Genomic DNA, 26,428 nt, shown 5'->3' with positions numbered 1-26,428 from the left:
GTGATTCAGACTGGCTACCTTGGTCAACAGAGTTATTTTTATTCTTGCATGAAATGAAGCTTCACCTTAATGTCTCTGTTTATTTCAGATGATTTGGAAAAAGCCAAGGAAATGTTAACAAAGATGAGATACTTTTCAAATGTAGAAGAAAAGATCAAGTTAAAGAAGATTCCCTTCTAATGATTACTAGTTTAAAAGTTTCAAAAATAAAGTTCTTGTATATTTCTTTCCTGGCTTCTGTTCATTGAGACTAGGGATGCATTCACCATTTTAGTTTTTACTAATTTTACCATTTTAGTTAAACCTGTAGCTCAAGCATTAAGGGATGGGAGTTTATCACAGGAGAGGAAACAGAGTACCCGGAGCTTGGCCAGTCAGTTGTGTCATACTTGATACAGCATGCTCCCCATATAGGCCAGTAAAAGAAGTGGGGATGGGGCCAACCTAGGGCTCTGGAGAAAGGATTGGCTAACCTTTGCTGCAAAGGCCAGATAGTAAATGATTAGACTTTGTGGCCCGTCCTGCCTCTTTTATAACTGCTCGACTGTCATAGTAGCACTTTGTTTACAAAACAGGCAGTGAGCTAGATTTGACCCAGGGATTCCCCAACCTCTGCCCTAGAACCATATCTTCTTTCTAATGGCAGGCCCCTCACTAGTGCCCTTGTTAGTCTAATCTTCAGAGCATTCAGTTTGGTAACCATGCATAGCTGCCTAAGGATCTCTCAGGCCTGCATTTCAAAATGTAGATAATATTATCAAGAGTTAATCCTGTGGGGCCAAGATGGGTACAGAGATTTAAAAAAAAAAAAAAAGCTTAAAAAAAGAAAAATTTAAAGAAATAACAACGCTTGGAGAGCATTGCTTGTTTACAATGGAAAAATCAGAGCTCTGAACTAAGCTTAAAACTACTGCAGTCCCTTTGCGTCCTCCCTCAGCCTTGTCTTAGAATTTATATCTTGTGAATTCTGATTCTGTTCTACTCAGTTTGTTATCATTTTAGGATTTATGGATCTTCTGAAGGCAAATTAACCACAGCAACTGTCTGGCTTCATGGTATTTGGGAATATTAGTATAATCAGCAGCCCTCTTACATTTTATAAGGAGAATGGGTTCCTGGTCTAAAAACACACAGGGAGTCTTTAAGTGAACAATTACAATGCAAGCAAATATGTCATGATTAAATTGGGTGCCTCTGCAAAGCAGTAAGAACCGAAATACTTCTGCAGACTATCTTTATTCTACAGAAAGATGGTAGGGACCAAAACAATCTGACCAGAAAAAGAAATCAGATAAACATTTTTGGAGGAACTTCAAAGAAACGTTTCCCCTACCGATTGCCATCAGCTGGAAAGGCCACGGGGCCACGGGGCCTAGTTCTGATTTATGGGATAAATAAAAAGACTTTATCTCTGAGTCAGTGTAACTACTTTTGTTTTTTGTCTTTTTTTCCTTCACTCTTCCAAATTCTTTCCCTGTTAGGGTAAAGCCCAAGTTCAGTGGGACTCTAAATTCAGGAAACTTTGTAAGTATTCCCCGTGAATGCCCTATGGGGAGGTAGGCTCCTAGACTTCTGGAAAGTTGGCAGCCCTATTTGGACTAAAGGTTTGTTTTTGGTTTTGTTTTTTAAGTTTATTTATTTATGTAATCTCTATACCCAGTATGGGGCTGGAACTCATGATCAAGAGTCACATGGTCCTCCGAATGAGCCAGCCAGCTAGGCGACCCTGAATTAAAACTTCTGACCAAGTGAAGCAAATTAAGCACTCACCCCACCCCAGCATCCTTCCCAATATAGAAAAAATTTATCAGAACAACTAAGAGGTTTTGGGGAAGCCTGGGTGGCTCAGTAGTAGGTTGTGTCTGCCTTTGGCTTGGGTCATGATCCCAATATCCTGGAACCAAGTCCCACATTGGGCTCCCTGCTCAGCGGGGAGCCGGCTTCTCCCTCTCCCTTTGCCTGCCCCTCCCCTTGCTTGTGCACTCTGTCAAATAAATAAACAAAATCATTTAAAAAATGGGTGAGGGGGACAAGAAAAGGAACAGAGGTGCCTGGATGCCTCAATTGGTTAAGCGACTTCCTTCGGCTCAGATCATGATCCTGGAGTCCCGGAATCAAGTCCCACATTGGGCTCCCTGCTCAGCATGGAGTCTGCTTCTCCCTCTGAATTCACCCCTCTCATGTTCTCTCATTCTCTCTCTCTCAAATAAATTAAAAAAAAAAAAAAAAACCTTTTTTTTTTTAAGATTTTATTTATTTATTTGACAGACAGAGATGACAAGCAGGCAGAGAAGCAGGCGGGGGTGGGGTGGGGGGGTGGGGAGCAGGCTCCCTGCTGAGCAGAGAGCCAGATGCGGGGCTCGCGGGGCTAGATCCCAGGACCCTGGTATCATCACCTGAGCTGAAGGCAGAGGCTTTAACCCCCTGAGCCACCCAGGCGCCCTAATAAAAATCTTTAAGAGAACAAAAACAAATAAGAGGTTTTGACTAATTTGTGATTATTTCTTTGCAGACTCTGTTGTTAGACAGATCCGTTGTTACGGATTGGATGTGCACAGCCTCCACCTGGAAAATTCATATGGTGAAGCCCTAACCCACAGTGTAGCTATATTTGGAGGTCGTGCCTCTTAAGGAATTAATTAAGGTTAAACGAGGTCATAAGGGTAAGACTCTCATCAGGCGGGATTTGTGTCCTTATGAGAAAAGATACCAGGGAGCCCCCTCACTTTCTCCCTACACTCATGCACGAGGGTTGGGGGACAGGAGATAACCAGGAAGTGACTTCTAACCAAAAACTGAAACTGACCTTGGGCGCCTGGGTGACTCAGTAGGTCAGAGCGGCTGCCTTCGGCTCAGGTCATGATTCTGGGGTCCTGGGATTTCCCCAATTCAGGTTCCTTGCTCAGTGGGGAGCCTGCTTCTCTGCCTGCCACTCCCCCTGCTCTTGCTCTCTCTGTCTCTCTCTCTCTGTCTCTCTCTCTCTCTGACAAATAAATAAATAAATAAATGAAAAAAGAAAGAAAGGAAGGAAGGAAAAGAAAGAAAAGAAAAGAAACTGACCATGCTGGCATATTGATCTTGGATTTCCAGCCTCCACACCATAAGAAAATTGATTGCTGTTGTGAAGTCACCCACTCCATTGTATTTTATTCTGTGGGCCTGACCTGAGTGATACACCTGGATTTGAATCCTAGCTCTGCCCCATCTGAGTGTGAGGCCACAATTATGCTAAGCTTCATTCGCTCATCTTCAACATGGTGATAACAGAACGTATTTTACAGGGTTTTTGAAGGATTAAATGAAATTAATTAAGCAAAGTCTTTGTCCAATGCATAGCACATAGTAAGCACTCAAATGTGATTTTTTTTTTTTTACTGTTTTAATATAATTTTTATTTTTTATAAACATATATTTTTATCCCCAGGGGTACAGGTCTGTGAATCACCAGGTTTACACACTTCACAGCACTCACCAAAACACATACCCTCCCCAATGTCCATAATACCACCCCCTTCTCCCAAACCCCCTCCCCCCAGCAACCCTCAGTTTGTTTTGTGAGATTAAGAGTCACTTATGGTTTGTCTTCAAATGTGATTTTTAAAATTATAATGATTTTTAAAATTATAATGTGATTTCTCTCTGTCAAATTAAAAAAAAAAAAATCTTAAAAAAAAAAAAAAAGGCTTAAAGGATATGCAAACTCAGGACTGCCATGTTAACTTTTTCCTGCACAGAAGCCAAGGCAGGGTTCCCATTATAGCAGAGGGAATTATACAACCAATCATCTACCACTAGAGAGGCACCTGGGTGGCTCAATGGGTTAAAGCCTCTGCCTTCAGCTTGGGTCATGATCTCAGGGTCCTGGGATCGAGCCCCAAATACGGCTCTCTGCTCTGTGGGGAGCCTGCTTCCTTCTCCCTCTCTCCCTGCCTTTCTGCCTACTTATGATCTCTGCAAATAAATAAATAAAATCTTTAAAAAAATTATAATGATGACTTTTATTATTTTTATTTTGGCAACAAAGTCATGTCTTTCACAGCAGAGTAAACACGACCCTTTCAGCAGAGTTTCCAGCCCCTACTCTGTGTAAACAAGAGTTCAGCCCTGGGAGAGATGTAGAGAACAATTAGAAGCTTCCTGTCTATTTGGGGAGAGGGATTTTATACCAATCATCAAAATAATAATAAATGTTCCCATTTGCTGGGGAGACTGGCTGGCTCAGTTGGTGAAGCCTGTGAGTCCTGGTCTCAGGGTTGTGAGTTTGAGCTCCACACTGGGTGTACAGATTTCCTAAAAAATGAAAAAAAAAAAAATCAGGAAAAAGAAGTTCCCATTTGCCCCATAGTTATTATGTGTATTACTTTGCCTGAACCCATCAAATTAAATCCAATTTAATTTCATTGTACAGATGAAGAAACAAGCTCCCAGAAGATAAGAGTCAAGAGCTAGGATTCAAACCCAGGTCCAACTAAGCCTACATTCTTAGGGAGGCTGAACCTATCAAATTAAGTCCCAGCCAAGAAGATTAAACAATTTGTAACTAGGGGCCATTTCCCAGGGCTTGTGTCTTGCCAAACAGAGGCCAGATTTGATGCAAGTCCCTATTTCCAAGGTCTGCACAAACAGCTTCACTGTGAACAGGGAGGGATCACTCCCAGATGTAGTAACCAGGTAAGAAGGTTTCAGGGAAGAGCGGGAATAGAATCGGGACAGTCAGAGAGAAGCTGTGTCAGATGTCCCCAAGACCCACCCTAGATGCAGTGACTCTCTAGGAAATATCACTTGACTCCTACTCATGGTATGATGTATTACAGTGAAAGGATACCCAGACTAGTTCTTGGACACTGGTCACACGTATTCTCTCCCTAGCGTGTGCCAGAATTCCAGACTCCCAGAAGGAAAACAGGTATTCAGCATACACTATATTGTTCCTACAAACAATTTAGGCATGATGGGCCAGTCTTATCAATTCTGGGAATAAGGAAACTCTCCCCAAATCCAGATTCCCAATCAAGGGCTAAGCTTGTCCTCAGGCTTTTCTAAGGATATGCAAACTCAGGGGGCGCCTGGGTGGCTCAGTGGGTTAAGCCGCTGCCTTCGGCTCAGGTCATGATCTCGGGGTCCTGGGATCGAGTCCTGCATCGGGCTCTCTGCTCAGCGGGGAGCCTGCTTCCCCCTCTCCCTCTCTGCCTGCCTCTCCATCTACTTGTGATTTCTCTCTGTCAAATTAAAAAAAAAAAAAAATCTTAAAAAAAAAAAAAAAGGCTTAAAGGATATGCAAACTCAGGACTGCCATGTTAACTTTTTCCTGCACAGAAGCCAAGGCAGGGTTCCCATTATAGCAGAGGGAATTATACAACCAATCATCTACCACTAGAGAGAAAGGCACCTCCATTGCTGACTGGATTTTTCCTGTCTGTGTGGCTGCCACCAAGCCAATAGGAAGATGCTGCTTTGCTCTGAGTCAAGATAGCAGTCATGCCCCCTAGTGTGTTCAACAGCAGGTGACCAATGCCTTGGATGTAAAGCTTTACTTTGACTAAGAATTTCTTTGGTTCTGTCACTTTATGTGACATGTTGACTATATCAGAGGTGGCTGGATGAAAAATTACAACACACCATTTTTCATTTCCAGGAGTCGCAAGGGGCAAGGAGTCCAAGGGGCAAAAGAATCATTAGAAACACATCATCAGACTCCCAAGGGTTAAGGGCTTCAGACAGAAAACAGCACATGGATGATGGGGGCAGGAGCGATGTATGGGGACGGGGTGAGGTCTTCAAGGAAATGGAGTAGGTGCCCCATCTCAAGCTACGGAGGAGATAGTACTAGACTCTTATCGTTGCCATGGAGACTGTATTGACAGTCTCATGATTTTTTTTCAAGAGAGACGTTAAAATTGAGATTTTAAAAGGATATTTCCCTGGGGCTGCCAGGACTATGGAAGCCCCAAGCAAGATACCTAACTCAGCTGGGGTAAAGGAAGGAACAGGATAGGCTTTGCAGAGGAGGTGATGTGAGAGAGTAAAGTGTCAAAAGAAAGAAAGAAAGAGGAAGGAAAGAAGGAAGGAAGGAGCACTCACCCAGTGGACTAAGGAAAGAAGAAATCAGGTTACAAATTATATTTGTGATATCCAGTTTTCACACAATCAGACAGAACTGGGTTTCCCATCTAGTGCTTCCTCTAACTCACTGTGTGACATTGAGCAGTTTAGTGTCTGAGTTTCGGTCTTCTTGTCTGTAAAACACGAATGGCCATAGCACCACCCTCAACGATGAGGACATGTAAATGGGACATCAGGAGTGATGAGTATATAAAGGAGGCCACTGTACTCAGCAAATAGTAATAGAAGCACGGAAGGAGATGGGAGCAGAGAGGAAGGGACCTTGGCTTCAACCTGGGGTTAGGGGCAGAATTATGGATGCTTCCTGTAGGCATTTGGCATTTTCAGGTAGATAAGCAGATGTGGCATGCAAGTGAAGAAGAATCCTATTGCCCTGGGCCAGAGAGGAGCTTGAGAGAGAGATAGCCAGGTCAGGAAGAGCAGTACAGTTGACCTTGAACAACACAGGTTTCAGGACTGCCGGTCCACTTATACACAGAAATTTTTCAATATAGTTCAGTACTGTAAATGTATTTTCTCTTCCTCATGATTTTCTTTTTTTTTTTTTTAAGATTTTATTTATTTATTTGACAGATAGAGATCACAAGTAGGCAGAGAGGCAGGCAGAGAGAGACAGAGAAGCAAGCTCCCTGCTGAGCAGAGAGCCCGATGCAGGACTCAATCCCAGGACCCCAGGATCATGACCTGAGCCGAAGGCAGAGGCTTTAACTCACTGAGCCACCCAGGCGCCCTTCCTCATAATTTTCTTAATAATATTTTCTTCTCTCTAGCTTACTTGACTGTAAGAACACATGTATAATACGTACAGCATTAAAATATGTGTTAATCAACTATTTGTATTATTGGTAAGGCCTCTGTCAATAGTTAGCTATTAGTAGTTAAGTTTTTGGGAAGTCAGGACTCATATGTGGATTTTCTTTCTTTCTCTCTTTCTTTCTTTCTTTCTTTTTTTTTTTTTTTAACATTCTTAGTTTATTAATCCTCTCATGAAAAATCTGCACAATCACCAAAGATAAAGCCACTGCAGCATCTTTACTCCTTCTGTTGTCCAATCTCCAGCTCACTTCTTTTTGCCAGCACCAACATTGGCTTTCGCAATGCCCCTGACTTTCTTCATTCTGTTCTTGCGTTCTTTTCGCTGTTTTCTTGAGGTCTTTTTCTTCTCATACAGACCATGTCTTGCAAGTCTATGTTTGGGTTCATTTTTCTTTGCATAATCCAAGGAATCATAAATCATGCCAAAGCCAGTTGTCTTGCCACCACCAAAATGGGTTCTGAATCCAAATACAAATATGACATCTAGTGTGGTCTTGTACATTTTGGCTAGTTTTTCCCGAATTTCTGTCTTAGGTACTGTTGCCTTTCCAGGATGAAGGACATCAATAACCATTTGTTTGCGCTGAAGTAGTCGGTTGGTCATGAACTTCCTGGTCCGGATAGTTACTGTGTCGTTCATGATGGCGGCCGAGCTTCAAGCAGCCGGAGAGGAAAAAAGACTCTCTTTCTTTTTTTAAGATGTTATTTATTTATTGGAAAGGGAGAGAGCATAAGTGGGAGGAGAGGGAGAAGCAGGATCCCCTCAAGCAGGGCCCCCAATGCGGGGCTCTATCCCAGTACCCTGGGATCACAACCTGAACTGAAGGCACCAACCCTTATGTGGTTGAAGAGCCACTGGAGTACATGGGTGGCTCAGTTGGCTGAGCGTCTGCCTTGGGCTCAGGCCATGACCCCAGGGTCCTGAGATAGAGCTCTGCGTCCAGCTCGTTGCTCAGCAGGGAGCCTGCTTCTCCTTTCGCCTCCGCCCCAACATGTGCTCTCTCTCTGTTAAATAAATAAAATATTTTTAAACAGTTAATATGGTAAGTTCTATGTATTATTTTTTTAATGTTTTATTTTTAAGTAATCTCTATACTCAACATAGGGCTCAAACTTACAACCCTGAGATCAAGAGTCACATGGTCTACTGACTGGGCCAGCCTGATGCCCCATTTAATGTATATTTTACCACAATAAGAAAAAAGGGAGAAAGAAAATATGGTTCTAACTACCAGTTATATGTAAGTGTTGGCTCACTCTCTCTGCTGTTATTGTATATGTGTGCTTTCATCATTATGATGTTTTATATTCTGTCTGGCTTCCTTAGTTTCAAATTCTCAGAGTAGAGGAAAGCTCACTATAACCCCTATGTATCTCTTATTCACAATAATTACCAACACCTCCTCCAGCATTAGGAAAAAAAAAAAGGCACATACCACTAGAACCTCCTGGCATATGTTAGAAAGAAGGATGGCATACACACTAGCAGGCTGGGTGTTTTGTACTTCACGTGGACCTAAGCCACCTTGCCCATCCATGGATATTGGGTTCCTGTTGGGAGGTATCAGAAACCACCAAGAATACTGGGTAGGTCAAAGTTAGCTGCTCTACCGTAACCTTGCTACCAGATTTGCTTTCTACAAGTTGTACTGAGATTTAATTTATGTGCCATAGAGTTCATCTGTCTGAAGTGTATACAGTTAGTGGTTTTAAACCTATTTACAGAGCTATGCAACCATCACCAGGATCTAATTTTAGGACATTTTTGTCATCTCAAAAAGGAATCTTGTGCCCTTAGGAGTCACTCTCTATCCTCCCCACCTCTTGCCCGAGGCAAATATTAACCTGTAGATTTGCTAGGCTGGATATTTCTTACAAACAAAACCATACAATGAGTGGTCTTTTGTGACTGGCTTCTTGCCTTTAGCATAAATGGTACACATTTTGGAGGCACATGGCTGGCTCAGTCATTGAAGCATGTGACTTCTGATCTCAGGATTGTAGCTTTGAGCCCCACATTGGGTGTTGTAGAGATTACTTAAAGATAAAATCTTTAAGGGGACACCTGGATGGCTCAGTTGGTTGGGCGGCTGCCTTCAGCTAGGGTCCTGATCCCAGGGTCCTGGGATGGAGTCCCACATCGGGCTCCTTGCTTGGCGGGGAGCCTGCTTCTTCCTCTACCTCGGCCTGCCTCTCTGTCTGCCTGTGCTCACTATCTCTGACAAATAAATAAATAAAATCTTTTAAAAAATAATAATAAAATAAAATCTTTAGGGACATCTGGGTGGCTCGGTCCATTAAGCAACTGCCTGAAGCTTGGGTCATGATTCCAGGGCCCTGGGATCTAGTCTCACATCAGGGGACTAGATCCCAGGAAGCAAGAAGCCTGCTTCTCCCTCTGCCTGCTATTCCCCTTGCTTGTGCTCTCTCTCTATCTGACAAATAAATAAATAAAAATCTAAAAAAAAAAATCTTTAAATCAATAAATAAATGTCTGTATGTACGCATTTTTGTGTGGACATATATTTTCATATTTCTTGGATCTATGCCTAGGAGTAGAATTGCTGGGTCATATGGTCCCTATATGTTTAATCTGTTGATAAACTGCCAAACTGTTTTCCAAAGTGCTTGTACTACTGATATTCTTATCACAGTATATAAAGTTTCCAATTTCTCCATATCTGTGGCAACACTTGCTACTGTCTTTTTAATTTTAGCCATTCTAGTAGGTGGCAAAGTGATATCTCATTGTAGTTTTGCTTTTTTTTTTTTGAGATGGGGGGAGAGAGAGTGTGAGCAAGTGATGGGGGCAGGGAAAATAGAGAGGGAGAAAGAGAAGGAGCCCAGTCTCTGTACTGGACCCAGAGATGTTGACCTGTGCCCAAATCAAGAGTCAGGTGTTTAACCGACTGTATCACTGCATCTTCATTTGCTACTAATCACTGTAGTCTTCATTTGAATTTCTGACTCATGATGTTGCACATATTATCTCATATTTACTAGCCATTTATAAATCTTTTCAGAATTGATCAGAAGTAATGTCTGTTCTTATCCTTTACCCTTTTAAAAACTGGGTTGTCCTTTTACTATCGAGTTGATTTTTCATCTATGGTAATACAATTCCTTTATTGGATAGATAGCTCGGAAATATTTTCTCCTATTTTGTGAGTTATCTTCTCACTTTCTTGATGATGTCCTTTGAACCACAAAAGTATTTAATGTTGATGAGGTCAATCACCTGTCTTCTTTTTTGTTACTCTATTTTTGGTGTTGCAGCTAAGAAAATATTACCTAACCCAAGGTTACAAATATCTACCCTTGCATTTTCTTCTAAGAGTTTTATATTTTTAACTCTTACATTTATGTCCATACTCCATTTTGAGTTCGTTTTTGTATATGGTGTTAGGCAGGGATCTAACCTCATTCTTTTGCATGTGGCTATCCAATTACTCCAAAATCATTATTGAAAAGTTTGTTCTTTCCCCCTATTGAATTGTCTTGGCATCCCTGTTGAGAATCAGTTGATCATAAATGTATGGGTATATTTCTGAATTCTTAATTCTATCCCATTGATCTACACCTCATCCTCATGTCTGTATGACATTGTTTCGGGATTGGAAAATGTGTTGAGAAGCTAGAGCCAGTGTACTAAATTGAGAAAATGCAGATTTATGACCTGGTGAATGAGGGGACACAAACCATCCACAGAGGATCAGTAAGTAGCTTTCTCAACATCTGAGCTCCCAGTTTGGGGAAGTGAAAACCATGCGGTTGTCATGATTGAACGCACAGTTTCAATGCATACACACACAAAGGAAGTCAAGTCACAGGATCTATTACTTACAGATCCCAGAAGCGGGGTGGCAGGTGAGAAAGGCATGAGATATATGGAGAGGTGGCCAACACAATGAGCTAGAGAAAGAGTGCTTTTCTGTTCCATGAGTGAGCAGGAGATAGAGAACAAGGTAGCAAGCATCTATTACTTATAAGGTGTTTGTCACTAACTTCGTGGGCTTAAAGGCACAGGTTTAAGTCCAACAAGATTGCCCTTATTTCAGATGTCAGCCTCAAGTGGAGTCCTCAGGTCGTCCATACTTATGACAGACAGGCTATGAATTCAAGAGGTTCCCATGGCCCCTCTTAGAATCAACAGTTCACTAGAATGGTTCACATAACTCAAAACAAAGTTATATTTGTGACTACAGTTATATGAAGGATACAAATAAAGAGACACATAGCACAAGATCTGGGAGGATGCTAAACAGAGCTTCTCTAAGACCTCACCCTATGGAAACCTAGGGCATGTCACCATCCCAGGCACATCAGTGTGTTCACCAACCAAGAAGCTCTACTGAGCTTTGGTGTCCAAAGTTGTTTTCGGGGGTTATTTATAAATATCATTGACTGAATATTGGCCATGTGGTTAAATTCCATCTGCAGCCTCCCTCCCTTTGCTGGTGGCTGGGCTGGCTCAAAGTCCCCATCTTCTAATCACAGAGTTGGGTCTTTCTAGTGACCAGCCCCCATCTGGAGTAATCTCATTCATTAGCATAAACTCAGGAGTGATCCAAGATGCTCAAGAATAACAAAGACACAATTACTGTTCAGGAGAGTCCAAGAATTTAGAGCATCCTTCCAGGTGCACCTGGGTGGCTCAGTGGGTTAAGTGTCTGACTTTGGCTCACATCATGATCCCACAGTCCTGAGATGGAGACGTCTCCCTCTGCCACTCCTCTTGCTTGTGTTCCCTCTCTTGCTGTCTTTCTGTCAAATAAATAAATAAAATGTTTTTTAAAAACTTAAAAAATCTTAAAAAAAAAAAAAGAATCAAATCTGGGAGGCTGTCTTGAGTATGGAAGGTAAAGGGTTCATGAGGTTTTTATACTTTACTAATGCCAGGGTAAAGACACCTCTAAACCAATTCTAGTTAATCCACATATTTTATTTTATTTTTATTTATTTTTATTTTTTAGTTTTTTTAATCCATACATTTTAATTAGCAATAATCAGCCTCAGATAAACCTCATTGGCTACAAAACTGCCTGCCACTGTGCAAAGCTTAATCCATACATTTTAAACATCACTCATAGTATCAATGGAAAAACTCATTCTAATGTCAGTTATGTTAATGAGCAGAAACCTCTAGGGTTCAGAAGAGTGAAAGATAGCTGAAGCACTTGTAGGAGTTGCTTTTTTTTTTTTTTTTTTTTTAAGTGGGCTCGACATCCAATGTGAGGCTTGAACTCATGACCCTGAGATCCAGATCATAAGTCACATGCTCTACTGACAAAGCCAGCCAGGCACCCAAAGGAGTTGCCTTTGATTAAATCTCCTTCCTAGGGACGCCTGGTGGCACAGTTGGTTAAGCAGCTGCCTTAGGCTCGGGTCATGATCCCAGCGTCCTGGGATCGAGTCCCACATCGGGCTCCTTGCTCGGCAGGGAGCCTGCTTCTCCCTCTGCCTCTGCCTGCCATTCTGTCTGCCTGTGCTTGCTCTCTCCCCCTCTCTCTCTGATAAATAAATAAAATCTAAAAAAAAAAAAAATCTCCTTCCTACCCCAGGAGTGTGTATGTGGTAAGGGAGGGGCATACCAGCCCTGCGGTGGACCAAAGCCAAAACACATGTTCTGTCACACTGTGCAGAAATAATACAAAGAAAATTGTAGACTACATCACAGTGTTATGCAGGCAAACATCTCTGGGTAAAACTTTATTAACAAACCCAAGGGTTTTTTTGTTGTTGTTGTTTGTTTGTATTTTAAAGATTTTTTAATTTATTGGACAAAAAGAGAGAGAGAGCAGAAGTAGGCAGAGCCACAGGCAGAGGGAGAGGTAGAAGCAGGCTTCCCGCTGAGCAGGGAACCGGAAGTGGGGCTCCATCCCTGGCCCTGGGATCATGACCTGAGCCAAAGGCAGACGCTTAACCGACTGAGCCACCCAGGCGCCCCTGTTTGTTTGTTTGTTTTTAAACACGTGAGAACTGTGAAAAACAAATTAAATGAATAACTAAGAATGTGTACAATAGCCCATTGTTCCTTGGGACAATGCAAGGGAGGTGCTTCACTGCTCAGACCGATTGCTTATTTGTTCTGCCCCAGTCATGGGCATCAAGGAAATCAAGAAAATTTGTGGGCATTCTCATTGACATTAACCCCAGAGATGTGTGAAAATCCCTAATTTCATGTTTTCAAGCCTACTCTTGGCAGAATACATTCCATAAGGTACTTCAAGAGTTTAACATAAGACCATGTGCCATTTCATTCCCTCTTCTGGCTCCAAAAGCACCACAAACATTTAATATACTAGAAAGGTCTGTTTGGATGCAAAAGATGGCAAGTGTTACCAGAGAGAATCACAAATGTACACAAGAATTTGGAGGTGAGTGAGAAGAGCTGAGAGAAATTCAATAGAAAACAGGGGCGCCTGGGTGGCTCAGTGGGTTAAGCCGCTGCCTTTGGCTCAGCTCATGATCTCAGGGTCCTGGGATCGAGTCCCACATCGGGCTCTCTGATCGGCAGGGAGCCTGCTTCCTCCTCTCTTTCTGCCTGCCTCTCTGCCTACTTGTGATCTCTGTCTGTCAAATAAATAAATAAATAAATAAATCTTTAAAAAAAGAAAAAAAGAAAGAAAGAAATTCAATAGAAAACAGAAGAAAATCCAAACTGCTACATGCAGACATCAGGTGGGGAGTGGGAAGAGATGAAGGTGGAAGGTAGGAAGGGGAGGGATCCTGAAGGAACTGGAGTCTGGTAAGGAGGCTAAGCCTCCATGAAGACCAATAGGGAGTCATGGAAGGTTTTAGAGCAGGGGAGGAACACATCAGGATGGCATGTTGGACGAATAACCTCTGTCTGTGCCATACTTAACAGGCTGGAGGAGTAAGAGTTGAGTAGGGAGACTAGCTAGGATATTCCAGCAAGAAAGAGATCACGGAGCCTATGGGGTCATGGTGATACTGATATTCTCAGTTTTGGGCAGTCCTACTTGCTTAGATGAGGAAGCTGCCACACGCTGGGAGTGTGCTTATCACACAGGTTTAATAGTATCTGCCACGTCCCTTCTCTTCTGCTCTAGGTTCCCTTCTTGATGTTGACCTGAGAAGCCACGTGTAGATGCCTCATCACCACTACCAGTGCTCACCACAACCGTGCCAATGTCCAGACGACACAGCTGTTCAACTAATAATTAACAAAGAAGAAAGCAGACAGGGGACCTAGACTAAAGGAGACTGGAGAGACAAGGAAAGATAACGCACTGCTGAATTATGATGCCATCAAATCAACTGTAAAAAAACCTTTTAAGGGGCACCTAGGTGGCTCAGTGGGTTAAGCCACTGCCTTCGGCTCAGGTCATGATCCCAGGATCCTGGGATCGAGTCCCACATCGGGTTTTCTGTTCAGCAGGGGGCCTGCTTCCCTTCCTCTATCTCTCCCCGCCTCTCTGCCTACTTGTGATCTCTCTCTGTCAAATAAATAAATAAAATCTTTTTTAAAAAAATAATAATTAAAAAAAAACCTTTTAGGGACATTTTGGAAAATGTGATTACTGATTAGGTGATTTTTTTTTAAAGATTTTTTATTTATTTATTTGACAGAGAGAAATCACAAGTAGATGGAGAGGCAGGCAGAGAGAGAGGGAAGCAGGCTCTCTGCTGAACAGAGAGCCCGATGCGGGACTCGATCCCAGGACTCTGAGATCATGACCTGAGCCGAAGGCAGCGGCTTAACCCACTGAGCCACCCAGGCGCCCCTAGGTGATTTTTTTTTAAACATATTTTTTATTTATTTGACAGAGAGAGAGGCATCACATGTAGTCAGAGAGGCAGGCAGAGAGGGGAGGAAGCAGGCTCCCTGCTGAGCAGAGAGCCTGATGTGGGGCTTGATCCCAGTCCCCTGAGATCATGACCTGAGCTGAAGGCAGCGGCTTAACCCACTGAGCCACCCAGGTGCCCCTGATTAGGTGATTTTAAAAAATTATTAATTTTGGTGACACCTGGGTGGCTTAGTCAGTTAAGTATCTGCCTTTGGCTCAGGTCATGATCCCAGGTCCTGGGATGGAGTCCCACATCCAGCACCTTGCTAAGTAGGGAGTCTGCTTCTCCCTCTGCCGGCTGTTCCCACTGCTTGTGCTTTCTTGTCTTTCTCTCTGACAAATGAATAAATAAAATCTTTTTAAAAAATTATTAATTTTGTTAGATGTGATAATAGCATTGTGTTTTTTTTTTCTTAAGTATTTGTTAGAGATCAATACCAAAACATTCACAGATAAGATATTATTCTGGGATTTGCTTTAAAATAATCATGAAGGGGTGCCTGGGTGGCTCAGTGGGTTGAGCCTCTGCCTTTGGCTCAGGTCATGATCCCAGGGTCCTGGGATCAAGCCCTGCATCGAGCTCTCTGCTCAGTAGGGAGCCAGCTTCCCCTCCTCTCTCTGCCTGCCTCTTTGCCTACTTGTGATCTCTCTCCCTCTGTCAAATAAATAAAATCTTAGGAAAATAAAATAAAATAAAATAAAATAATCATGAAAGGGACGCCTGGGTGGTTCAGTCAGTTAAGGGCCTGCCTTCAGCTCCTGTCACAATGATTGAGTTCTACATCAGGCTCCTTGCTCAGCAGGGAGCCTGCTTCTCCCTTTGCCTGCCACTCTCTGGGCTTGTGCTCTCCCTCTCTCTCATTGTGACAAATAAATAAATAAAATCTTTTTTTTTTTAACTGAATTTTTTTTTTAATATTTTATTTATTTATTTGACAGAGAGAGATCACAAGTAGACAGAGAGGCAGGCAGAGAGAGAGAGGGGAGCAGGCTCCCTGCTGAGCAGAGAGCCCGACATGGGACTCGATCCCAGGACCCTGAGACCATGACCTGAGCCGAAGGCAGCGGCTTAACCCACTGAGCCACCCAGGCATCCCTAAATAAATAAAATCTTAAAGAAAAGAATCATGAAAAACACCCATGACCTGACACAGTATTTTCGATAAACATATTATAGCCCTTTATTATCTTCATATGCAGTTTTTTCATACCTCTAGCCATAGTATTTCCATAGTTTTATGATCTAAACATTAATGAATAAATGCTGCTTCTGAGAAGGTGCCACACGTTTGGAATGTTAGTGGCAACATCTGACCATGCAGTGTTTACCCCATCCTCGATAAGAGAGGATCCTGCCATTTTTAAGTTATTTAATTCCTTAGGGATTGTGATGGTTCATTTTATGTGTCAAGTTGACTAGGCTAAACAAAGCCCAGGTAGCTGCTAAAACACTGTTTCTGAATATGTCTGCGAGGGTGTTTCCAGAAGAGATTAGCATTTGAATAGGTGACCTAAGTAAAGCAGATGGCCCTCCGGAGTGAGTGGGTATCATGCAATCCAGGGAGGACCCAGACTGAACAAAAAGGCAAAGGAAGGAGGAACTGGCTCTGCTCAAGCTGTAACATCCATCTTCTTCTGCCCATGAACAAAAACATGCTCCTGGTTCTCAGGCTTTCAGACTCAGTGGAGATTTCCACCATCAACTCCTCCTTAGGACCCAGCTGACTTATATCACCAGCTTTCAGGGTTCTCCAGCTCACAAACAGAAGTGACTTGGGACTTCTCAGTCTCCATAAGCATGTGACTCAGTTCCCATAATAGATTTCCTCTTAAATATATATCTTATTGGTTCTGTTTTTCTGGAGAACCCTGACTCATAGAGGGATCTTCCCTCAAATATGCATTCTGGGGGCGCTCAACAGCAAAGAATATTTCCATTTGCTGTGGAAAGCCACGATTGTGATCCTGGCTTTGGAATCACACAAATCTAAAACCATCAATAGTAACTGTGAGACCTTGAGACATCTCAGCCTCTGATTCTGCAAAGGAGTGCTACTGACGCCAAAATACTGAGTTTTGGTGAAACTGACAAAAAGTAGAACACTTAGCACAGTGTCTGGTATAGTTAATGGTCAGGAAATGCTTGCAGCTAGTGTTAATTGCTTCTCATCTTCTTTAACCCTGTGTCTTAGTCTGGTCAGGCTTTATATAACAAATGCTATAAATAACAGAGAATTGTTTCTCATGGTTCTGGAGACTGAGAAATCTGAGAGTAAGGTGCCAGCAGAACCTGTGTCTGGTAACAACCTTCAAAATAAAAAGTGCCAAGTGCACCCCAAGTCCCTCTATTCCTGTTGGGTCTGTAATTGACTGTGAATGGTAAGGCATGAGAGCTCCTGCCAAAACCTCCCAACTCCATTTTTTATGATTTCCCATGACTGGTTTACACACAACCCATTTTCTCCTTCAAAGAAGGCCCTCGCTTCCCTGTGTCCTCACCTGGTGTAAGCGCCAAGGGAGTTATCTTGAATCTTCCAAAAGGGCGTTAATCCCATTCATGAATCCCTGAATCCCGTAGGCTCCACCTTCTAATACCAATACAATGGGGATTAGAATTTCAACATTTGAATTGGGGTAGAGGGGTAACACAAATAACTGACCGGACAGATGCTTAACCAGCTGGGCCACCCAGGAGCCCCCAAAAATAAAATAAAAAAAAAAAAAGAACCAAAACACTTATCCTTTGACTATAAAATATCACGTATTCCTTGGAAAAGAACAAAAGCCTGAAATTTACAGCCTTAGAGTATAAGTTCTGATAACCCCACCTCTCATGAGTCATTGCCATCAATATTTTGGTTTATGTCTTTTCTTCCAGAGGGGATGAAGGTTAATACTTTTGTATTAATATCCTAAGAAGGTTGTTTCTTGCTTATTTATTTATTTATTTATTTGAGGGGCACTTGGATGGCTCAGTTGGTTAAATGTCTGCCTTTGGCTCAGTTCATGATCTTGGAGTCCTGGAATCAAGCCCTGCATTGGGCTCCCTGCTCAGTGGGGGGACTGCTTCTCCCTCTCCCTCTGCCTGCTGCTCCCCTTGCCTGTGCTCTCCTGCTCTCTCTCTGTCAAACAAAAATTTTTAAAAAGATTTATTTATTTGGGAGGGAGAGACAGAACAGAAGGAGAGGGAGAAGCAGATTCCTCGCTGCACAAGGAGCCCACCTTGGGGCTCAATCCCGGGACCCTGAGATCATGATGTGAGCAGAAGGCAGAGGCTTAACTGAGGGAGCAACCCAGGTGCCCCTCTTGCTAAATTCTATTAACTGATGGCGATTAATTAGGTAGACAAATTACTTATCCTCTCGTTTTAGTTTTATCACCTTTATAAAGAAAAATATATATACATGGGGTCCAGTTATGAGAGTAAAATGAGAAAATGTGGAGATCTGTATGTGTTATGTAATGTTTTGGAATAAGGTGAGGTTTGGTTGGGTGAGGTCCTGAACTGATGGCCAAGAAAGAATTCTTGAGACGTCTTTGGTGCAAAATGATGGTTTTATTAAAGTAGGGGGACAGGACGCATGGGCAGAAAGGGCTGCTGCACTGGCTGATTATATACTTGGGAGCTGGGGGTAAGGAAAAAGGGAGGGGTTTTTGGTTTTTTTTTTTTCCAAAGATTTTATTTATTCATTTGACAGAGATCACAAGAAGGCAAAGAGGCAGGCTGAGAGAGAGGAAGGGAAGCAGGCTCCCCGCTGAGCAGAGAGCCTGACTCAGGGCTCCATTCCAGGACCCTGAGATCGTGACTTGAGCCAAAGGCAGAGGCTTTAACCTACTGAACCACCCAGATGCCCCAAAAGGGAGGTTTTTAAAAGAATTTCTGTATGCTAGGGAGAAAAAGCTATGAGATATTGGAGGCCTTGCCATGTCAGGTTAAGGTTGTTCCTCCCTCTAGTAAAGCATTCAGCTGAGAGTTTCCTTCTGGAAGTTAGGTTACTAATAAGAATGCCATATATACATATACATATATATATATATATATATATATGTATATATATCTCATTAAGACATTTTGTAAAATGAGGAAGAATCCTGTCTACAGGACCATAATTTCTATAAGGTAACCATTTGTTTCTCCCTTCCCTTAGCTTTAGGGCAGCCAGGAGTACCTGAGGAATGATCCACAGATCCCACCTGGGGGAGGGGGTGTTGCTGGGTGGTAACTTGTGCTTTGCCCTCAGCTTGCCTCCTGCTCCCTCATCAGTATACAGTAGCACACAGATGTATATGTGCACATGTTACCAAATGACCTATCATAGCCACTAACTCAGAAAATGAACTAGTGAGCCTTGGCGCAATGCCCAGCCAACTGCTCCATCCCAGGGAATCCCAGAAGGGCTGGACAAATCAAAAGCATAGCTCCTGGTTGGGTTTGCCAACACCTTTGCTAAACCAACCCAGATAAATTTGTAACAAGTGAAGCCCGATCTCTCAAAAGACAAGGGTTGGGAAAGGAGAGAGAAATTTACTTTGGTGGAGGTGGTTGACTCAAGCCTTAACAAATGGCCTCTTTGCCTGCAAGCCGGACACCTAGACTTTTACAGGGATGTAAGAGAACAGGCAGACAGGGAGTGATTACGGCTGGGCTTTGGGATGTTCGGCCCACCATCAAGGACACAGAAGGTATGAGGTGTGGCCTTCTAGGCATTCACTTGCTATGGGGGCTCTTCGGAACTGGCAGTTGCAATGTTGTAGTTCTCAAAGCCCCAAGAAAGAGCAATGAGAAATAACCGTTGGGGTCTGTAATTGCACAAGATAGCTCTTGCGTGCACACATATACCCACACAAGTAAGAAAAAAAGACTAGAAGTGGTGAGGGAGCAGAAGGCAAGCTGAGGACAAAGGACAAGCTGACACCTTGCAACTACCCCCCCCACCCAGGGGTGGAGTTCATGTGACTTTCTTCTAGGATACTCCCATCTATCTTAAGGTTAATCCTTTGCTCCAGAGAAAACAACCTTAGCTTGACAATAGTCAGGCCTGCAGTATCCCAGGGGTCTTCTCTAGCATCTGAAAGTTCTTTTGGACACCTCTCTAAATCCTGGCGGGGGGAGGTGCCCAAAGCCCAAGTTTATAGTCAGCCATTCCTCACAAGACCAGTGCAGCCGCTCTGCCCATGGGTACTGTTTCTGTGCTTTAATAATATCACCTTTTTTGCACCAAAGAGGTCTCAACAATTCTTTCTTGGCGGTTGGCTTTGAACCTCACCAACAATCCAAAACTACATTAAAAAGGATATTCATAGGGGCGCCTGGGTGGCTCAGTGTGTTAGGCCTCTGCCTTCGGCTCAGGTCGTGATCTCAGGGTCCTGGGATCGAGCCCTGCATGGGTCTCTCTGCTTGGCAGAGAGCCTGCTTCCCCCTCTCTCTCTGCTTGCCTCTGCCTACTTGTGATCTCTGCCTGTCAAACAAATAAATAAATAATAAATAAAATCTTAAAAAAAAAAAGAAGGATATTCATATAATGGACCTTCCTGTGGGATAGTATGAAGGCTTTTTTTTTTCTTCTTTGTATTTTAGCACCATGCCCAATTATTTTCTACTAGACTGTGTTAGTTTTTTTTTTTTTTTTTCTTAAAGATTTTATTTCATTAATTTGAGAGAGAGAGGGGCGCCTGGGTGGCTCAGTGGGTTAAAGCCTCTGCCTTCGGCTCAGGTCATGATCCCAGGGTCCTGGGATCGAGCCCCGCATCGGGCTCTCTGCTCGGCGGAGAGCCTGCTTCCTCCTCTCTCTCTGCCTGCCTCTCTGCCTACTTGTGATCTCAGTCTGTCAAATAAATAAAATCTTTAAAAAAAAATTTTTTTTGAGAGAGAGAGAGAGAATGAGCAGGGGGAGAGGCAAAAGTGGAAGAGGCAGAGGGAGAAGAAGCAGGCTCCCCACTGAGCCAGAAGCCTGATGTGGGGCTTGATCCCAGGACCCTGTGTCATGACTCTAGCCAAAGGTAGACATTTAACCATCTGAGCCACACAGATATCCCTAGACTGTTAGTTTTATAACCAAAAATATTATTTTTTCTAAAAATATAACAGATAAGATTAGTCATCAAGAAAACAGAGTCAGGAGGGTATTGTCTTGAGGTCTGGGGTGCCTGGGTGGCTGGGTTAAGTGTCTGCTTTGGCTCGGTCATGATCCCAACGGTCCTGGGGTTGAGTGCCATGTCAGGCTCTCCACTCAGCAGGGAGCCTGCTTCTCCCTCTCCCTTTGCCTGTCGCTGCCCCTGCTTGTGTTCTATCAAATAAATAAATAAAATCTTAAAAAAAAAAAATGTCTATATGTCTGATCCAGTAACTGCCTGAGAGGACAATTGGAAGTTACCTAGAGGCAGGTCTACCCTACAGAAAAGAAGAGATGCCACCATTAGATTCTACACCTGCTCTTCTCAGGTTTCTGTAGGGGACAATGTACAATAATACTCAGTCTTTTGCTTCCAGGGTCTGAAACCAAAAGGAGTCAGTCTCTCAGACAAACTTTAGTAAGGCTTTTCCTTTATTCTTCCAAAGCACCCTCTGCCAGGAAATTCAATGGGATAGAGTAAAGCCTAGCAGTTTAGGACAAGATTTAGTGTCTCAGACCTGGGCTTGAATGCCTTCAGTTATAAATATGGAACTAGGGACTAAAACTAGCCTCAATTTTCTTATGGGTCCATCCAATTCACGGCGTTATAGTGAGGAACTGAATTTGGGTAAAGAGCATGGGCAAACAGTACTTAATTATTCTAGGGTGCCTGGGTGGTTCAGTTAGTTAAGCGTCTGCCTTTGGCTCAGGTCATGATTCCAGCGTTCTGGGATAGAACCGCACATCAGGTTCCCTGCTCAGGGGAGAGGGAATCTGCTTCTCCCTCTCAAACTTTCCCTCCCCTCTGTTCTTGCTTGTTTGCTCTTCCCCCCAAAATAAATAAAATATTTAAATAAATAAATAATTCTAGTACATTGTCTGCTAAGAGATATACAACCTAGTACAGAATTGTGAACTACAGAATGAATTTGGGGGCACCTGGGTGGCTCAGTCGGTTAAGTGGCTGCGGTCGGCTCAGGTCATGATCCCAGAGTACTGGGATCAAGTCCTGCATTGGGCTTCCTGCTCAGCAGAGAGCCTGCTTCTCCCTCTCCCTCTGCCTGCTGCTTTGTCTACTTGTGTGCTCTCTCTGTCAAATAAATAAATAAAATCTTAAAAAAAAAAATGAATTTGGGTAGGCATTCAACAAATATAATTAGGTGGAGAAGAGTTTCAGAATGATGTAGAGTATGAGAACTGTAAGGGCCGATGGCAGGCTGCCACAAGACAGGCCACTTTTGCATGAACATTATTTTGAGTTAAAAACAATTAAAACCCAGCAGATTTGAGAAAAGCTCTTACCACCCCCTCAACTGCCTGCTTTGCCAGGAACTGAGCCATTAACAGGGATTCCTCTTTACCAAAGAAACTTAACATTCAAAATAATGCAACCTTTGTTTTCTAAAAGCAACACTCACTTTCCTGTTAATGGTCTTCCTCTTTGTATTTTTTACTCCTACCCCTCTCCTTAGCTCATGTAAGCCTCTTGTTGATTATGTTTAGAATTTCTTTTGTCTATGTGGATTTCCTGTATGCACAAAATTAAATTTGATTTTCTCTTGTTAACCTGTCTCATGTCAATTTGATTCTCAGTCTGATGAAATTTTACAATATAAGTGAGTTTTGGTGGGGTGAAGTCCGGAGCTGATGACCAAGAAAGAGTTCTTGAGATATCTTTGGTGCAAAATGGTGGTTTATTAAAGCACGGGGACAGGACCCATGGGCAGAAAGAGCTGCTTCCCCAAGGTTGTGAGGGGTGGCAGGTTATATACTATGGGGTTGGGGGAGGTAAGGAAAATGGGAGGTTTCAACAGAACTTTCATATGCTAAAGAGAACCTCCAAGATACTGGATACCAGAGGTCTTGCCATTGTCAAAGTTATTTTTCCCTTATTAGCAAGGTATTAACATTAAGATAGGTGGGAGATTCCTAAAGAATGTTACATATGTCCCACCCAGGAGTGGGGGTGGGGGAAAGTTGCAGCTTTCACTTTGTCCTCAGCCAGGCTTTCACTTTGTCCTCAGCCAGGCTTCTGTTCCCTCATCAAGCTAGAGGGACTTCAAGGTCTTCAAGGGCAGAGGAAAATTATTCCTCCCTGACACTCCCTTTTCATCAACATACATTTATATCATTTTTTAAAGATTTTATTTATTTGTGACAGAAAGAGATAGCGAGAGAGGGAACACAAGCCATGGGGGAGCTGTAGAGGGAGAAGCAGGCTCCCAGCTGAGCAGTGAGCCCAATGTGGGGCTTGATCCCAGAATGCTGGGATCATGACCTGAGCCGAAGGCAGACACTTAATGACTGAGCCACCCAGACGCCCCTCATCAATATATACTTAAATTTATATGTGTCTATACCATCATCTGGAAGGATATTTTTTTCAGGGGAAGAATAAGGTGGTCCTTTGTAGAAATGACCCAGGAGACTATCTTTTATACCCAGCTGAAGTAAGTAGGGTGTTGCCTTCTGGAGGCAAAACTGGATTGTAAATGCCACTAAGAAAACTTAAACCTTAAATCGTAAAACTTAAAACTTAAATCCACTATATTACATTAGGCAAAAGAGGTTCTTTCATTTTTTTTTTCTTAAACCATACTGAGTTCAATGAAAAAAGGGAGAAAGATCAAGAGAATCTGGAAGCATTTCACAAGTAAAGCACATAGGACTTGCTGATTGATTAAATATGGGGGTAAACAAAAAAGAAGCATTAATGATGATGCTTGGGTTTTTGGTTAGAAAGAGAAAAGCATCTTCTGACAACTAGCCTCGTATTAGCTATCAGATCAGCTTTAGTGTCTTTTTAAAAAAATTTTTTTAGATTTCATTTATTTATTTGACAGACAGAGATCACAAGTAGGCAGAGAAGCTGGCAGAGAGAGGGGGGGAAGCAGGCTCCCCGCTGAGCAGAGAGCCCTACGTGGGGCTCCATCCCAGGACCCTGGGATCATGACCTGAGCCGAAGGCAGAGGCTTTAACCCACTGAGCAGGTGGCCCAGCTTTGGTGTCTTCTTGTTAAATAAGTCCACAAAATATCAACATCAAACAAGGCCTGAGACAGTGACTTTGATGGATCAAGATAAAAACAAGACCTCTTCATAATCATGTTTAAACACAGATGAAAATGTGAACATTGTGCAAACCACAAAATTGTCCAAACATCCCCCTGGCTAATAAGAAGGACTTCGCCTCTTTACCAATTACAGGTTTAGCTTCCCTTCTTTCTTTCTACCTTCTAGAAAATATCGACTAAGTTACCCAGTCACAGAATTATCCCTACTTCCTGACAATATTAATTCCAGAACAAAGCCCTGCCTTCTTGAACCCTGCCCCAAATCACCTAAGACAGTCCTAAGTCCCATTACAAGCTTTTTCTAACACCTCCTTACTGAGATACTTCCTCACTGTAAACAGCCAGAAACCTTTGTTCCATTATAGGTGTCTTTTCAGGGCGGGGGGTTTGGCTAAAGGGCATTGATTTTGGTGTGAGCACCCAGACTGGATGATAATGTCATTCTCTGGAATGGAAAAAGTGGTAGGACCAGTGGTTGGTGCTATAGGAAAGTGTTGGGGTTTGGAGCCAAAGGCCAAGAAAGAATTCTTGACATTTCTTTGGTGCAAAAAAGTGGTTTTATTAAAGCACGGGGACATGACTTGTGGGCAGAAAGAGCTGCTCTGTGTTCATTAGGAGTGGCCGATTATATACTTTCAAGTTGGGAGAGGGCTAGGGATAGCGTTGTCTCTAAGGAATTTTTTTTTTTTTAAAGATTTTATTTATTTATTTGACAGAGAGAGATTACAAGTAGGCAGAGAGAGAGAGAGAGAGGAGGAAGCAGGCTCCCTGCCGAGCAGAGAGCCCGATGCGGGACTCGATCCCAGGACCCTGAGATCATGACCTGAGCTGAAGGCAGTGGCTTAACCCACTGAGCCACCCAGGCGCCCATCTAAGGAATTTTTGAAGCAAGTTTTCCAGGACCTTGAGGGGGCACGCTGTTGTTAGGAAAAGGTCATTTATCACTTTCTAATAAAACCTTAGTCATGAGATCCTTTAGATGTTTATCAGTGGGTCATGCTTGGAGGATGATTGCTAACATGCATCTTGGAGGGTAGAGATAAAGGAAGTTTCCAAAGGAATTTTTTAAAAAGATTTTTATTTATTTGTCAGACAGAGATCACAAATAGGCAGAGAGGCAGGCAGAGAGGGAGAGATTGGAGGAGGAAGCAGGCTCCCTGCAGAGAGCCTGATGTGGGGCTCGATCCCGGGACGCTGGGATCATGACCTGAGCCAAAGGCAGAGGCTTTAGCCCACTGAGCCACCCAGGCACCCCAGGAATTTTTTTTTTTTTTTACGATTTGATTTATTTATTTGACAGAGAGAGAGAGAGAGATCACAAGTAGGCAGAGAAGCAGGGTGGGGGGAGGGTGGGAGGGGAAGCAGGCTCCCTGCTGAGCAGAGAAGGGGATGCTGGGCTTGATCCCATGACCCTGGGATCATGACCTGAGCGGAAGGCAGAGGCTTAACCCACTGAGGCACCCAGGTGCCCCCAGAGGAATTTTTATATGTTAAAGTAGACTTTTAGGATCCTGGAGTTCAGGCTAATGTCAAGCTAAGATTACCTTTTGCCCTTAGCAATGTATTAACAGTGAGGTAGCTCTGAGTTCCTAGAGGAATGTTACTCTACCTGTTTCAAGGACTTGTCAATGGACTGTAATTAGTAAGGAAATTTAATTTTTCTTTTGCCTTTGCTTCCTACACAATTTGGGGTCAATCAACTGTGCCAGCCCCTCTGAAAAGACATTCTTTGGAGCCAGACAGAGGCTGGAAGACTGGCCAGTACCTCTCAAAGCACTCTGAGGTTTTTACAGAGAGAGCCTCCAAGCTGTTCCCCCTAAGACAACACCAAACTTCATTTATATTAAAATATGGAAAGAATTAATAGGTGATGTTTAATGAGTATGTGCCACGTGCTGAGCACTATTCTAAGAGACCTAGTTTTTGTTTGTTTTCTAAGTAGGATCTATGCCCAACAGGGAGCATAAACTCACAACCCCCCCCCCATATCAAGAGTCCCATGCTCTACTGAGCCCCCCAGACACCTCAGGATCCACATGTTTTAAAATATTTTTTTTTAAATTCATTTATTTGACAGGAAGAGAGAGAGCTCACAAGCAAAGGGAGCAGCAGGCAGAGGGAGAGGGAGAAGCAGACTCCCTGCCCAGCACAGAGCCAGATGCAAGACTCCATCCCAGGACCTTGGGATCATGATCCGGACTAAAGGCAGTCGCCCAACCCACTGAGCCACCCAGGTGCCCAGGATCCACATGTCTTAAATCCATTTACTTCTCCCAATCAACCCTAAGAAGATAGGTATTATTATTATCATCAGGTTTTACTGTTGAGAAAACTGAGGTACAGAGTTGTGAGGGTTGGAACCAACTTACTTCACATTCAAGGCTCACCAGAGCGGTCCTCCAGCTAGCTCCAGCCAGCTAAGCTGAGGCAGCCATGTTAGCTGTAGTCCGCTGGAACTGCAACTCCCGGCAACCCACGGTAGCCGCTCTCCA

At 43.1% G+C, this 26,428-nt stretch overlaps 1 protein-coding gene, 1 long non-coding RNA gene and 1 pseudogene across 8 annotated transcripts in view; 1 reads left to right on the top strand and 2 right to left on the bottom strand.

Moving 5' to 3' along the window:
- Nucleotides 1–15,120, top strand: part of HSCB (HscB mitochondrial iron-sulfur cluster cochaperone) — a 31,696-nt gene extending 16,576 nt beyond the window's left edge. For 5 of the 6 annotated variants that reach the window (XR_014302500.1, XR_014302501.1, XM_082698151.1 and 2 more), the window contains one exon: nt 89–226. Coding sequence is in view for 4 of the 6 variants with exons in the window: in XM_082698151.1 (XP_082554277.1) it covers nt 89–180 (92 nt within the window). In the remaining 2 variants the exon portion in view is untranslated. Of the gene's footprint in view, nt 1–88; nt 227–1,481; nt 1,525–2,512; nt 2,602–14,883 lie in introns of those variants that run through there. The other variant, XM_082698149.1, reaches the window with a different exon arrangement.
- LOC309847580 (small ribosomal subunit protein eS24 pseudogene) lies at nt 7,036–7,622 on the bottom strand (annotated as a pseudogene). The gene has a single exon. The product of its transcript is annotated as a small ribosomal subunit protein eS24 pseudogene (transcript).
- Nucleotides 11,624–26,421, bottom strand: LOC309847589. The gene is made up of 3 exons (XR_014302509.1): nt 26,306–26,421; nt 17,250–17,338; nt 11,624–11,703 (listed from the first exon to the last, which is right to left on the bottom strand). It is a non-coding gene; the product is annotated as an uncharacterized lncRNA (long non-coding RNA).
- Nucleotides 26,422–26,428: the final 7 nt, after the last annotated feature.

This window comes from Mustela nivalis, assembly GCF_964662115.1.
Source record: "Mustela nivalis genome assembly, chromosome: 14".
In the NCBI taxonomy this organism is placed as follows: domain Eukaryota; kingdom Metazoa; phylum Chordata; class Mammalia; order Carnivora; family Mustelidae; genus Mustela; species Mustela nivalis.
Note: the sequence above shows the minus strand (reverse complement) of the source record. Positions and strands in the feature narration are given on the sequence as shown.